This window comes from Lepisosteus oculatus, chromosome 1 (assembly GCF_040954835.1).
Source record: "Lepisosteus oculatus isolate fLepOcu1 chromosome 1, fLepOcu1.hap2, whole genome shotgun sequence".
Lineage (NCBI taxonomy): Eukaryota > Metazoa > Chordata > Actinopteri > Semionotiformes > Lepisosteidae > Lepisosteus > Lepisosteus oculatus.
The window spans coordinates 63,677,708-63,691,018 of record NC_090696.1 but is presented as its reverse complement, the minus strand read 5'-3'; the positions used below and the strand labels follow the sequence as shown (position 1 = coordinate 63,691,018).

Below are 13,311 nucleotides of genomic sequence, written 5' to 3'. Positions count from 1 at the left end.
AAGATGCTGCAATTTGATGCTATTCTGTTTGGACAAGACAGCAAGTTGCCTTAAGACAGAAGCATATAGAAAATACTGTAAATTGATGTGTTGTCCATAAAAACATTAGGGTTCCTGTGCGCTGTAGCATTTAATTTCCATGGGTGCATTCACAAGAACAACCACCATGACCTTTAGAGTTTTAGCAGTTTTTCATGTAGACCAAATTGAAAAAGATTAATAACTATTACTCAGCAAACCACAAAATCCAACATATGGTTATTAAGTAAAATCAATCAACACGTACTGTGTTTGACAAAATGTAAAAAATAAATATAAAAAAGGTTCCCTTCTATTTCTAAAGCTCTTTGAGATCGTTTGTGATGAAAACTAACCAAGCAAATACTGTATTAATTACATACAGTATGAGACACTGAAAACTATCTTTATGTTTTAGCAATAAACTACAGTATTTTAATTCACAACTGTAAGTCTTTGCGTTTTTATTGAAACTCAGTGTTAATATGTTGACATTTTTCCATTAAAAGGAAACAAACAATAAGGATTGAACTTAAAAGAGATAAAGAATTACAGTTATGATCTTACCCTGTTCAGAAAAGCTAAGCACATATTTTCAAAATCTTCATTTTGCCCCCAAAGATGACACATACTGTATGGGGATTTTTTTTCCTTGCAATGTCAGGCATTGTCAATAATCCTTATCATAATAAAATTTTCAACAAAGGTGCACTGAAACTTGTTCAAGTTGCGAGGCACGTGTTTGAAGTGCAGAAAGAAACCTACTGTCTAGTCTGCACTACTGTATATTATTCATATACTGTACATAATGGCAACTGGAATTCCCAAAGTAGCGGTACTCAGTTGACTGAACACTGCCAGAAAGGTGGGTTTGAGTCTGCCAGAATGCCACTGCTTGTCATTAAACAGAGCTCCTTTGAATTGTGGGGCATCTGTAAGCTCAAAGTGCTGCCAATGAGATATGAGTATTCTTCGAGTTAATGCTAACAGTCCTGGAAGTGTTGTGAAACTTCTACTGTGCAATAAAACTGGGGGCCAAACAGTGCAGGGTAAGAGGGATCTACTGTAGAGTCAAGGTGACTGGTGATTCATAACTGGTGGAACATGAGATTGTTTCTCAAATTTTCAGTGATGCATGGGCTGTCTAATGTGGAAAAATGATAATGACTCACCTGTACAATTTGCCAAACCCTTCACTATTTAATTTGCTGTTCTCCTTCTAAAGTCCAGTTAATAGCATTTCATCGCCTTTATAGGACAGTGATTTTTATGGCTATTTCATACAGGATTCTGACCCTCCATTACAGAAGGGTACTACATCTTTTCTTCTCATTCTTTATTTCCAAATCATCAAGACCAGTATGACAGGTTTAAATGTCATATCAAGGTAATGCAGGGAATGTGCTTTTATCAGAATCTGACAATCAGCCATCACTTTGATCTCTATCTTGTCACTTAGTCAATGAAATCACACTTAGTCAATGAATAAACAAGAAGGATTAAGGAGATGTTCCAAAAATAAGAATGTAATGCATGGATTCATGTAGAAAGCTTGTGTGTGTGCCCTGCTGGCATACGGTTTCTCTAATTGTGATTGAAAGGTTTCTTGCCACTGAATCCCCAAGTGATTTAAAATCTTGTGGAGCAAATGTTTAACCACACAGTTAAACCAGATGTGTATATTTTATCCATTATATGGTAATTTAAAGTTGCCTTCTTTACATACTATTTAAAAAATGATGTTTGGGAAATACTTTGAAATTGAAATACTTCACAGCAATTCTTTCTCTCCCATTCACACTGATCTCTGATTCCTTGTGATTTACAAATCAAGCACTCATTATATATTGTCATTAAACCAACTACCTTCATGGAAACATTTCTTTAATTGTAGCAGAAAAACAGAAAAAAAACTGTTTTGGGTATAAAATCATCAAAGTCCAGATTTATTTTCTCATCAAGAAAATAAATACACAGAAATTCCATTGAAAGAGCTCTTTTTTCTCCTTCAGCAAACACAAGCTGCTGTTTAAAGAGTATTTTTTGCTTGGTGCTTTCATATCTAATATACCTAATGCTCATAACAATTCTGTAATTATAATAAATGCACAGTGATTATTATTAGTACTTGAAAAACTGTCTAAGTTTGCTTTTTCACACTCGATAGAAAGTGACATCTCATTATCTCAATATTTCCTTTTGTCAATTGGTTAACTAGTAAATGAGGGTAAATTCTGACATAATGCAAAACATTTTTTAGTGTAGTAATTATGAAAATAAAGAAAAAACTGAATCTTATTTGGCTTTTATAAGTGTAGTTTTACTGATTCTTCCAAAATGAAATTCCTACTGTATGTACAATGCATTTCTGTAGTGTGAATTATACTTGATTTTGTCCAGACAAAGAATAAAAAAGGTAAAAAGTTCACAGTGCCTTTTCGTGTCAGAGTGCATCCAGGACCAATAAATAAAAGGAAAGCTTAATTTTACAGGTATTTCACCCTGATGAAATATTTGCTCACCCTGTCAGTTTGTTCTTGATACATTTCTTATTAAACATGTCCTGCATGATACTCTGTTGTTATTTCTCCTTAAATTGCTATTTACCATGAAAACTATTTCAGTAAAATATCTTGCAAAGAGAAATCTCAGTCCTAATTTGATGTATGCTGGATGCAAATTACTCCTCCAAAAAGCTAAAAAGCTTGAAAAGAGCATCTCAGAGTAAAGAGAATTGGGAATTGTAGAGGTATTGTACTGACAGGTAATCTAAGTTCTTCTTCTAAGAAGATTGTCATGGCATTTGCTGACACTTTTGCTGCTTCTTCTGTACCTCATTGAAGTCAGTTTTTAAACATTCTGCAGGCTTTCTGTAAATTATCTTTTATTTATCAGAATAATCAGGAAGATAAATGAAATTCTAACAAAAAGTCCCAGAGAAGATCTCATTCAAGCACATCTGCCACTTGGGACTATACTGTATTTTGTATGTACTGTATGGCCAGCAGCCATATCACCCTGCAACTCACAACTGGCAACCCACTGAAGCTAAGCAGGTGTGAGCCTGGTCAGTACCTGGATGGGAGACCTCCGGGGAAAAACTAAGGTTGCTGCTGGAAGAGGCGTTAGGGGGGCCAGCAGGGGGCACTCACCCTGCGGCTCATGTGGGTCCTAATGCCCCAGTGTAGTGACGGGGACACTATACTGTAAACAGGCGCCGTCCTTCGGATGAGATGTAAAACCGAGGTCCTGACTCTCTGTGGTCATTAAAAATCCCAGGCTGTTTCTCGAAAAGAGTAGGGGTGTAACCCCGGCATCCTGGCCAAATTTCCCCATCGGCTGTTATCAATCACGGCCTCCTAACAATCCCCCTCTGTGAATTGGCTTCATTACTCTGCTCTCCTCCCCACTGATAGCTGATGTGTGGTGAGCGTTCTGGCGCACTATGGCTGCCATCGCATCATCCAGGTGGATGCTGCACATTGGTGGTGGAGGGGAGTCCCCATACCTGTAAAGCGCTTTGAGTGGAGTGTCCAGAAAAGCGCTATATAAGTGTAAGCAATTATTATTATTATTATTATTTTGTAATAAAAAAACTTCAGGTTAACTGGGTTAAAGAACCCTGAAGTCTAAAAATACAAATAAAGCAGTTATGTAAAGGTATGTAAAGCCTGTATATAAGTTTAATTTATTTGGCTTTTCAATTGCCAAAGACAAAATTCCTGAAACTATGCGAAAATGTGAGCCTATTACTCAAACTATTTAACGAAAACACATTAGTGTTTTGAGTATAAATTTGCTGAACTCTTGCCTTTGCTATTTCTTTTAGTTTTAATTCCAAATGCAAATTTCTGAACTACACATTCAATTTTATAAATGCAATTCTGTTATGTTCATGTTGCTTCTGTTGGTCTCAGATTTCCTTTGTACATATACAGTAAATACACTTGACAATGTCTTTATTTGTTTACAGAGAAAGATGAAGTGTGATGACAGCATTTTACGACATGAATATATCTTTGCTGATGATGCAGACAACTTATCTTGGCAAAAATATGCTGACTGAAATGTTGGCAAAACTTCACTGGACAGCATGACACTGCCCATTTCTGGACACTGGAGGTTACTAACTATATGTGATGCCTTCTCCCAAAAGTCTATTGTTTTATGCATATAATGCAGTTTACATTAGGAGCTAGTTGTTTGGGGGTAAACCATACAATTACCTTGTCCAACCCAATATAAAAATGTTGTAATTTCTGTTTTTAAGAAATGTACTATTAGTCTCAAAAAGTGTGTAGTAAAATGTTTTGCATACCTACCAATAAAAGTATATTATAGTTTGATTATACTTTTATATTTATCCTAGTGTGAATAATATGATTAACCTTCTTTAAGTTGTTGTTGAAATTTATATCAGAAACATAATTAAGCCAGTAGACATTAAACTGGTGCATACAACTGATTACACATAAAGTGATTTTTAATACTTTAAGACCGATACATAAGAAAACAGTACCTATAAATAGCAGCAATATATCACCAACTCTAAAATGTGTCTGTCAGGTGGGGGAGAGTAGGAGAGCACCTACTAATTGCATGTGATTGCTTCTGGTGGCTGAATGATAAATGATTAAGATCATGAATGAATTTTGACTGGGCCTATATTTATTAACTCTTTAAAGTAGCTTGGTAATGTATGACTGAAGACATATTTTCATAAGATCACCCTGAATTAGTCATAGATTAATATGAATAGCTTCATTTTCTTTTATTTTCTCTTGTGCAGTCATTATCAAATTATGCATCGGGATTTCCATTGTAAGTAATAGAACTACATTCTAATGAATAAAAAGGGAGCCTCACCCTCTTCAAAAAATGAAAGCAAAAAATGTGACAGAATTTTTATTACATGTATTTTCTTGCTGTCCTTATGTCTCAAATATGACAAAGAAATAAACTGAGCTATCAAAAATGTTAGGATGTATGTTTAAACCTTCAAAAATGTAACATTACAGAGAAGTAATTTATCCAACTTTAAAAGAACTCTGTTTATTCCAGGTCTATGCACAGCAGGACTGTGTCTGGAGCTTCATGGTGCCATCCATATACAAAGCAGCAGAACGGCTCCACACTGTGAGGATGAGATCAAACACTCTTGTCTGGTGAAAATGAATAATATGAAGCCTTTCTACATTAACCTTTATTTAGCCAGTTGCTGAAATCTAATCTAATTCAAATAATCGGTTTTAAAAAGAGGCATCATGTCTGTTCATGTTTATTTTTTTATAACTTTCTAAATCAAAACAAATAAATACTATCCCAAAATTAAAAGCAATTTATTAATTTAATCAAGATCAAGACCCTTGTTGTTCTGTAAGTAGCAGTAAAAGTTAAAAGTTACATTTCAAGAAAGAAATCCCTAAAGATTAAAAATAAGAATCATACGAGTTCTGTTTACATATTATAAACCCCCAAAATTGCTAGACTGGTTGCATTCAAAATAATTTACAAGTTATGTTCTGACTTTAAGTAAATCACAATTTAACCTGAAATGTAAATGACATTTATCATTAATTATCCAACCTTACCAGACAGATTTCCATCTACATATTTATATAATAGCATTCCTGGTATCTTAAACAGATATCAGATAATAGATCTTTATATTTGATCAAGAGGCTTATCTGCAATGTTACATACAAAATCCCTGCAGAAATTAATGTAAGTCACCTTGTTGAGAACCTACAGTATACAATAAATACAACATGGATGGGTACAAATGAAAATAGTGAAGCAGTACATGGAAAGATGAACAGGCCACAGACGTAAAAAAAAAAACAACAGAAGGCAAGAATAGGTGTCATTTATTCAAATTATATTTCTAAAATAGTATAATGATTTAGCATTTTGGTTTCCTTCACATTGGTGGTAGTGTAGGGAGCATTGGTAGAAGAGTGATTATTATTGTTGCCTTGCTGCACCGGGGTCCTGGGTTAAATTACCAGGGTACTATCTATATGGAGTTTGTATGTTCTCCCTATGTTCTTGTGGGTTTCCTCCAGGTGCTACAGTTTCCTCTCACAGTCCAAAGACTGGTAGATTAAACTTTGTCCTGGTCTGTGTGTGTATGTGTCAGTGCGTGCCCTGTGACGGACTGGCATCCCATCCAGGGTGTATCCTGCCTTGTGCCCATTGTTTGCCAGATTAGGCTCCAACTCCTCTGCCACCCTGTACTGGATAAAGCAAGTATAAAATGGGTGGACGAATGCAATGTGGTAGTGTTATGAAGAGAACATCAGAGTGTAACTGTGCTTATATTATGCATGGGTTTGTGAACTGTAAATCTCTTAGTGCATCATGTACTGTAGATGTTTATGTACTTTTAATTACCAACAATTACATGGGTTGAATGTTATCTTCTACTGTACATTATGAAACAAGATATTTTATAATTAAAACTAACTGAAATTAATGATAGTAACATGTTCATCATTAAAGAACAACAAGGAGTTAAACTAGTTACTAATAAAAGTAAAGTTACTAATACTTAAATAATAGCCCCCTTTTTTTTCCTTTCTGGTTCTTACCTCGGAACCCAAGAAAAAATAACATACAAACCAGTTGACTTTCATGAAGGTCTGCTTTACGTTATCTCAGAAATCTTTAAAAACAAAAACATTTTTTGACACTTCTGCTAATTGTTTACAACAACCACTAAAATCTGAAATAGTTATCATCTGAAAAGCTATTTGCTGAGAGCATTTGGTTCCCATTAGCAACTGTTGACTATCAACAACGCTATATGCATTATGAATTAAATGCAAATGCATTGCAATAGCCATCATGGTGTTTTCAAGCCGGCTATTCGGTTCTTTCAGTTTTCTACTTATACTTGTGTGAAAAAAAACGTTATGCAAGCTACCTTTTAAAATATGCATTTTCAGAGTATCTTACTGTTTCCTTCCTTCTGTGCAACCATCTGGGATGAACAAAATGACACCAGTTTGCTCAAAGTGCAACAGACTGAGGATTCCCCATGTTGATACTCCTTGTGTTTCAGGCCATTCAAACTAAAGATAATTAACAGTGAAACTAGATTCAAATATTAAATTCAACTACAACTGTAAATGAAGAAGAAATACTGTATTAGTACATTAAATGTGTGTTTTCAATAAAGTGAACAAGTGAGGACACACATTTTGTTTGTTCAGTATTGTAGAACTTGCTAACGTGTTATTAGGATATCTGAAAAAGAAGTAACCCCAGAAGAGAAAAAAAAATCCACAAATCATTTACCTCCAACTGTACAACAGATGCATTTGCAATAAATGAGCATCCACAGCAATCTCAGCAACTAACCAGGTATGCCTTCCTACCCTGAAATGTAGTCATTATCTCAAGCATGCCTCCAAATTCCAGCAACACAAGGAGTTTTGGGCCACAAGCGATATGCCACTTACAACACAAGACTGAGGTGGATGAATATTAACACTCTTGAGAACAAGGCAGTGACATTGTAGTAACTCTACAGTTGTAGCATATACTACAGTATAATAACCTACAGTACGGTACTTTATATACCCAATAAACTGTACTGTACCATGTCATAATAAAGTGTCACATTAACACATAACACATTATGCACACCAAAATATATACTGTAGCAAGGGATAAAAAATACATTATTTATTAGATTGGCTACTTTTGTGTCTAATATAGGTTATGTTACTCAATTAACTACTGCCTAATGAAGGCAATTAAACAAGACAGGGCAATTGCCTAGTTTGTCAGATTGCTTGGTTTATTAATTTTATATTGTAAAAATCCCTTTTGCCATTTGAATACATCAGGTTTTAGTCCAATTAACACTCTAGTAATTTTGGTTCTCACAAAAGAACTAAGCAATTAACACAGAGAAACTACTTAAATATGAAAATTGTAATGCAAAATTGACATTTTAATGGGTTTTTTATTTAGTTTAATAAGGTAAACCTGTAGAGTACACCACATCTGTGTTACCGGTACTGGATGCCATTTTGTCATTCTAACTTTGCAAAATCTGTATATATGTATAATGTGCAATATACTATAGCCATGAGTCAGGTGAACATGTCCCAGCACCACTGGGAGAGATATGAGCATCTTTACAGTATGTGCACCATTTCCTTCAATTCAAGTAAATGACTAAATAGTTTTTTAATGGCTTTTCACCAAATGCTTTTATTCAGTTGATGAGGTTGTTCAATTTAATATATATATATATCTCCACCCAAATGAATATATTCTAACACTATTCATTACAAATTGATTTCACCTTTTCATCTGTATCAAAAATATTCTCCTGTAGTGTTTCATCTTCTTTTTTTAATCTGGTCCCTACCTCATCCTTTTATTTGCATACTGTAGATAAAGGCACTGTAGTATATTATACAAGGTTTGAGATGTACTTTAATTTTGGACAGTTCCAGATTGACTAATATTTATTTACCTTATTTATTTAGCATGAGGAAGTGTATTTAACGTTTTGAAGGAGGTGACATTTTCCACAATATATTAATATACAGTTATATTTGTGCAGTGAAATATGGGATAACCCCAAGTACTGTACTTTCTTTTAGAACAGCTACTGTAAGTATTTACTGTGAAGGACCCTTTGACTTGCTTTATTTCAAAGATATATTTACTGAAACAACAACAAAACATTTCTACTGTATGCTGCTATTCTGTTATGTTTGTTGTCCACTTGCATTAACGTGCCTCATGACCATTTTCTTGAAGGCTATAAAAAGAAATATCTTGTTCTTTATGCTCATACAGCTGGACAACTGTTAAGATACTGAAAGTCAGAGGCACTAGAAACATTTTATAATGAAAGCTTTTTTTTACTCATGTTGGGATAGAAAAATCTAAGGCCATTTCATAGGACCACCTTCCCTAAAGGTTTTCTGCACTGGTTCAAGCTTTTTTTTCGTTTTGTCAATTTAGCACATCATCTTCATCCACTTTATCAGCCATAACTGCCCACATCAGGTCTTGCCTATTCAGGAATGACAAGATCATTCACATTGGAAACAGACCATGAATAATTCAATCTTTGGTTTATGGTAATTAGCAGAAGGAATCGCTTTCTCAATTTCTAATGTACAGTATTTTACTTTTGAGTGCAACTTTGTCATATATTGTGATCATTCCACTTCAACAATATTACATTTGTGCAAAATACTGTGAGACAAAACCATTTTCTATTTTATTTGTACAACTATATATTCAAAGTTTAACAGCCTGGAGTATTATTAAGTACCACTATTCCTAAATGGAATTGGTGTGCCACCAGTTACAGGAACAGGGGTGCTGTGATAGTGTATTTTGGAAAATACACAAGATTTCTTGATATTGTAATTAGTGTCAGAATCCAAACACCTCCTGGCCTGTTGCACACACTGCACTTTTAAAGAGTTCATGGGATCGATGGAAAAATAGGTGTACTGTTATGGTTCCACAAAAGATTAATGTGATTTCATACTTACATTTTGTCACATAATTGGAGGACAGGTGTGTGATGTGAAACAATTGTTTTGGACTGGGAATTGTGGGAGAACAATTTTGGAAGCTATAAATAAATCAGATTAGGTTTTAGCTGTTAAAATAACTTAAAAGATTATATGAGATTTGATCAAACAGGTGACAGATAACAGCGCTGGAAAATTAAAAAAAAGTTTTAAAATGGAAAGCCCTTTACATTATAGTCTTCAATTAAACAGAATGTTTCAGTTAATCATTCCTTAAATCAGATCAGTCTTTTCACTAGTAATCTTCAATTGGGGTAATCAGGTTATCGAGCACATTGACAAATGACTGTCTGTAAACTGAATTATACATTTTCTGTGTTCTGGGAGTCATATAATCAAGTGGAATGGTGTTTCCTTACAAGTCATCTGCCAGGCTAACTCCATTTAAGTTTGTAAAATACAGACCCATCTCATCTTCTTTTAGAAATGAAAGTAAAGAAAGAGTATAGTATTCTCTGTTTAGCAACAAAATACTAAAACACCCAAGGTCTGGAAGAAAATAAGCCTATCCCATAAGGTCTATAGCTTATTCTGGCACAACCTCTTAGAAATCATCATCACATGACCACAGTATAAATATACCAGAAATAAAATGCTACTGTACATCAATTTATTTATCGAAGGCCTAGGATCTGGGAAAGCCCTATGGTGCTGATGTACTGTGTTAAACAAGTTGTTCTGCTGCTAAAAAATCAATAATAATCGTATTGTGTACAATATACATGCTGCAAAACTATAAGCACATACTGAGTGCTTTGAGGTAGGGTGGGGGACTCCATCATAACTTAAAGAGCATCTGCTCAATGTTTTTTTCACTAGGTCATAATAACAGTAGTATGATTTGCACAGAAAACTATAAAAATACATGTGATAAGATATTCCTGAAACATGCTATAACTATTTTCAAGATTTTTTAGAAAAGGAATCTTAAATGCCCCATCAAAATGTGAAGATAAATAATATGCTTTATAAAGCACCTGTTAAAAACATGGATCATGTTTGGATGATAGGTAATATTACATTCTCTAATAAAAAAATATTATTTATTTAATATTAAGTCCAATTATATTTAAATTTATCTTACCAATATTGGACGTCTGGGAGTTACTGGATATTTTTGTCTTAGAAGTCTGATACATACGGTACGTACTTCAAACAAAATGTATTGTCAATAAACTCTAAAATGTAAAATGTCAAGCATGAATGTTTTCGATTTAAATGTATGATGCTGATATATGTATCACATTGTCAAAAAAAAAACTTCACTGTGATGTGTAAAAATTGCAACTAATTTAATTTTTAGTTGTTTGTTTTTGTCAGTTGTGAACTGGCAAGAAAATAACACTTGGAAATCAAACTTCTTCTGAACTGGCAGTGAAATCACTCATTACAAGAATTGCCCAGAACGCTGCTCACTTAGTTACATTGCCTGAAATCCCTGTTGTTATTCAGAAAAACTGAGAGGATTCTTCATTGAGGCACCACAAATATAAGTACCAGGTTATATAAAGGTCAAGACTGTGCAACCAATGTCAAACCCTTTTCCACTTACAAAGAGTGCCAGCAATATTCAGCAGTAGTTTTATCATATCCTCGGGCAAGTCAGGCTTAAATGTACAGTACATATTAAAACCTACAAACAGATACAAAAAGAAACAAAAATGATACATACTTGCAGAGCTACAGCCTTTCCTAAACTTGTTGGTTTTTGTACCATTTACTATTTTTAGGATAAAAAAGTCATTGTTTGAGATTGTTTAGTAGTCTATATGAAGCAGACAAGATTCCTGCTACATACTGTACTCTAGATTGCACTTACGACCTGTTGATGCTATACATCCTACTGCTGTCTTCAAATGCTCAATTATAATTTGATTTCCTTATTTAAATCTTTAAAGAGTACTCTGAAATGCCTGAACTGCAATTTCTCAACTATTTGTAAATTAATATCCAGTTTTGTTTGTTTTAGCATATCTTGAGACTTGTTCAATAATACCTTTACTTTAAATACATTGTGTGTATAATTAAGAATACAAATTCTTATACTGAAATTCAGAACACAGAGTATTATTTAACAGACAATACAGTACAGAAACAACTTCCAATTGTTTACCAAACATGTATTGTTATTCTTGATTTTCGCTACAAGAGTTTTCTCTTAAAGATTTAGTTTTCAGTTCAGAGGTAAATGGATTATCTTCCCTGTTTTCTACTCAGGTTAATAAAAATGTAATATTTTGAATGTGTAAAACTTTAAAAAGGAAACAAACTGCATAAATTAATTCTAAAAAGGTGAGAAACACAAATAATTAAAATATGAAGATATTCTTTAGTTTATTAGGTGATAGTATACAGTACTGTCTACTTAACATGACAGTTGATGTATCTTGCATTATGTACTGTAAACTTATCACCACATTTTAGAAACATATTTAAAATATATAAGAAGTCTTTTGAATTAAACTATAGGATTTAAAAGAAAATAGTTTATTTAGAATAGCTTCCTCTGTACATCACCATACCCAATTTTCAATATGTGCTGCATTGCACCCTACTGCTGAAACAAATAAGAAGTTAAAGCAGAAAAGCTTTTTTTTTCCTTACCGTCAATGCTTGCTTCAAGGAGCCCAAACTGTTCCAAAACCTTTACAAATAGTACAATCACCACCAGCACTGCTATCATTTCAAGCCCCTCCAAGTTCATGATGAGTTAGGTCATTGTCTCACTGCGTCCGCTGAGAAAAAGTGCTCTTTGGACTGGCAGCCTTTGCGAAGCCATTTAACTACATTAAGAGAAGCAACATCTCAGCCCGAGACAGAGTGGGAGAGAGAGTGAACACATCCTGTCTACACCAGCACAGGGCCAGGAGTGGCAGGCAGATAAACTTGGGCCTGTCAGGATTATCCACTTGCTCGTTATCTCTCCTACACAGAGAGACACTCGTGCATTAAGAAACAGACAATTCACCCACAGACCCAGGAGGTCACCCTGTACACATCCCGTGGAAAGTCGTTGTGTCAGGAGTGATAGTCAGACATCTGGGAATATGCTTCCCCATATACTCTGCTCGTGTTTCTCCAAGTGGCGTTGTTGTGGATAATCTGTTGCTGGGGCAACGGGATCTCTAACAAATGTATAGATTCGCATTGGATGCCGAGAGAACTACAGACTGCAAAAATAAGAGCACTAGAAGAAGAGAGGGATCCCATATGCTGTAAAGTCCCTTAACAATATACTTGCCAATAGTCAGATTTTAAAATCTCCAGAGGTAAATGCTGGAATTACTGTTAGCTCTTAAGGGAATTTTGTGAATGAAAATACTATATGAGAAAAGCCATGAGTCCTGTAAAATGTAAAATGTAATATTACATAAATGAATTGTGCTCTGTGAAAACTGGAGATAAATTATAAATGGGCTATTTTTTTTAACTAAAGACAAAAAAACAGTTGTAACTCACTGTACAGTATACAGTTAATATTTTGTATTTCTCATCCCTCTTTTCCTGACAGATGAAATACTGCAAAGCCCTTTTGATTTATTCTAAATGAGATATTGGTTTTGGATGATTTAGTTACCATATCCACTCTGGAAACCCACATGTGTAGTTATGCTATTATTACTGACAATCAATTAACTTCTCATTAATGTAAACAAACAAAATAATTATTGTTTTTTTTTCAGAACTTTAAAATTGTATTTGTTCTTTTGTGAAACTTTAG

At 34.2% G+C, this 13,311-nt stretch overlaps 1 protein-coding gene across 1 annotated transcript in view; it reads right to left on the bottom strand.

The window, feature by feature from the left end:
* kcnip4a (potassium voltage-gated channel interacting protein 4a) overlaps positions 1-12,621 on the bottom strand; it is a 159,018-nt gene extending 146,397 nt beyond the window's left edge. The window contains exon 1 of the mRNA XM_006629888.2: positions 12,195-12,621. Within this exon, the coding sequence (XP_006629951.1) occupies positions 12,195-12,294 (100 nt within the window). The 5' untranslated portion in view covers positions 12,295-12,621. The remainder of the gene's footprint in view (positions 1-12,194) is intronic.
* Between the last annotated feature and the right edge of the window lie 690 nt (positions 12,622-13,311).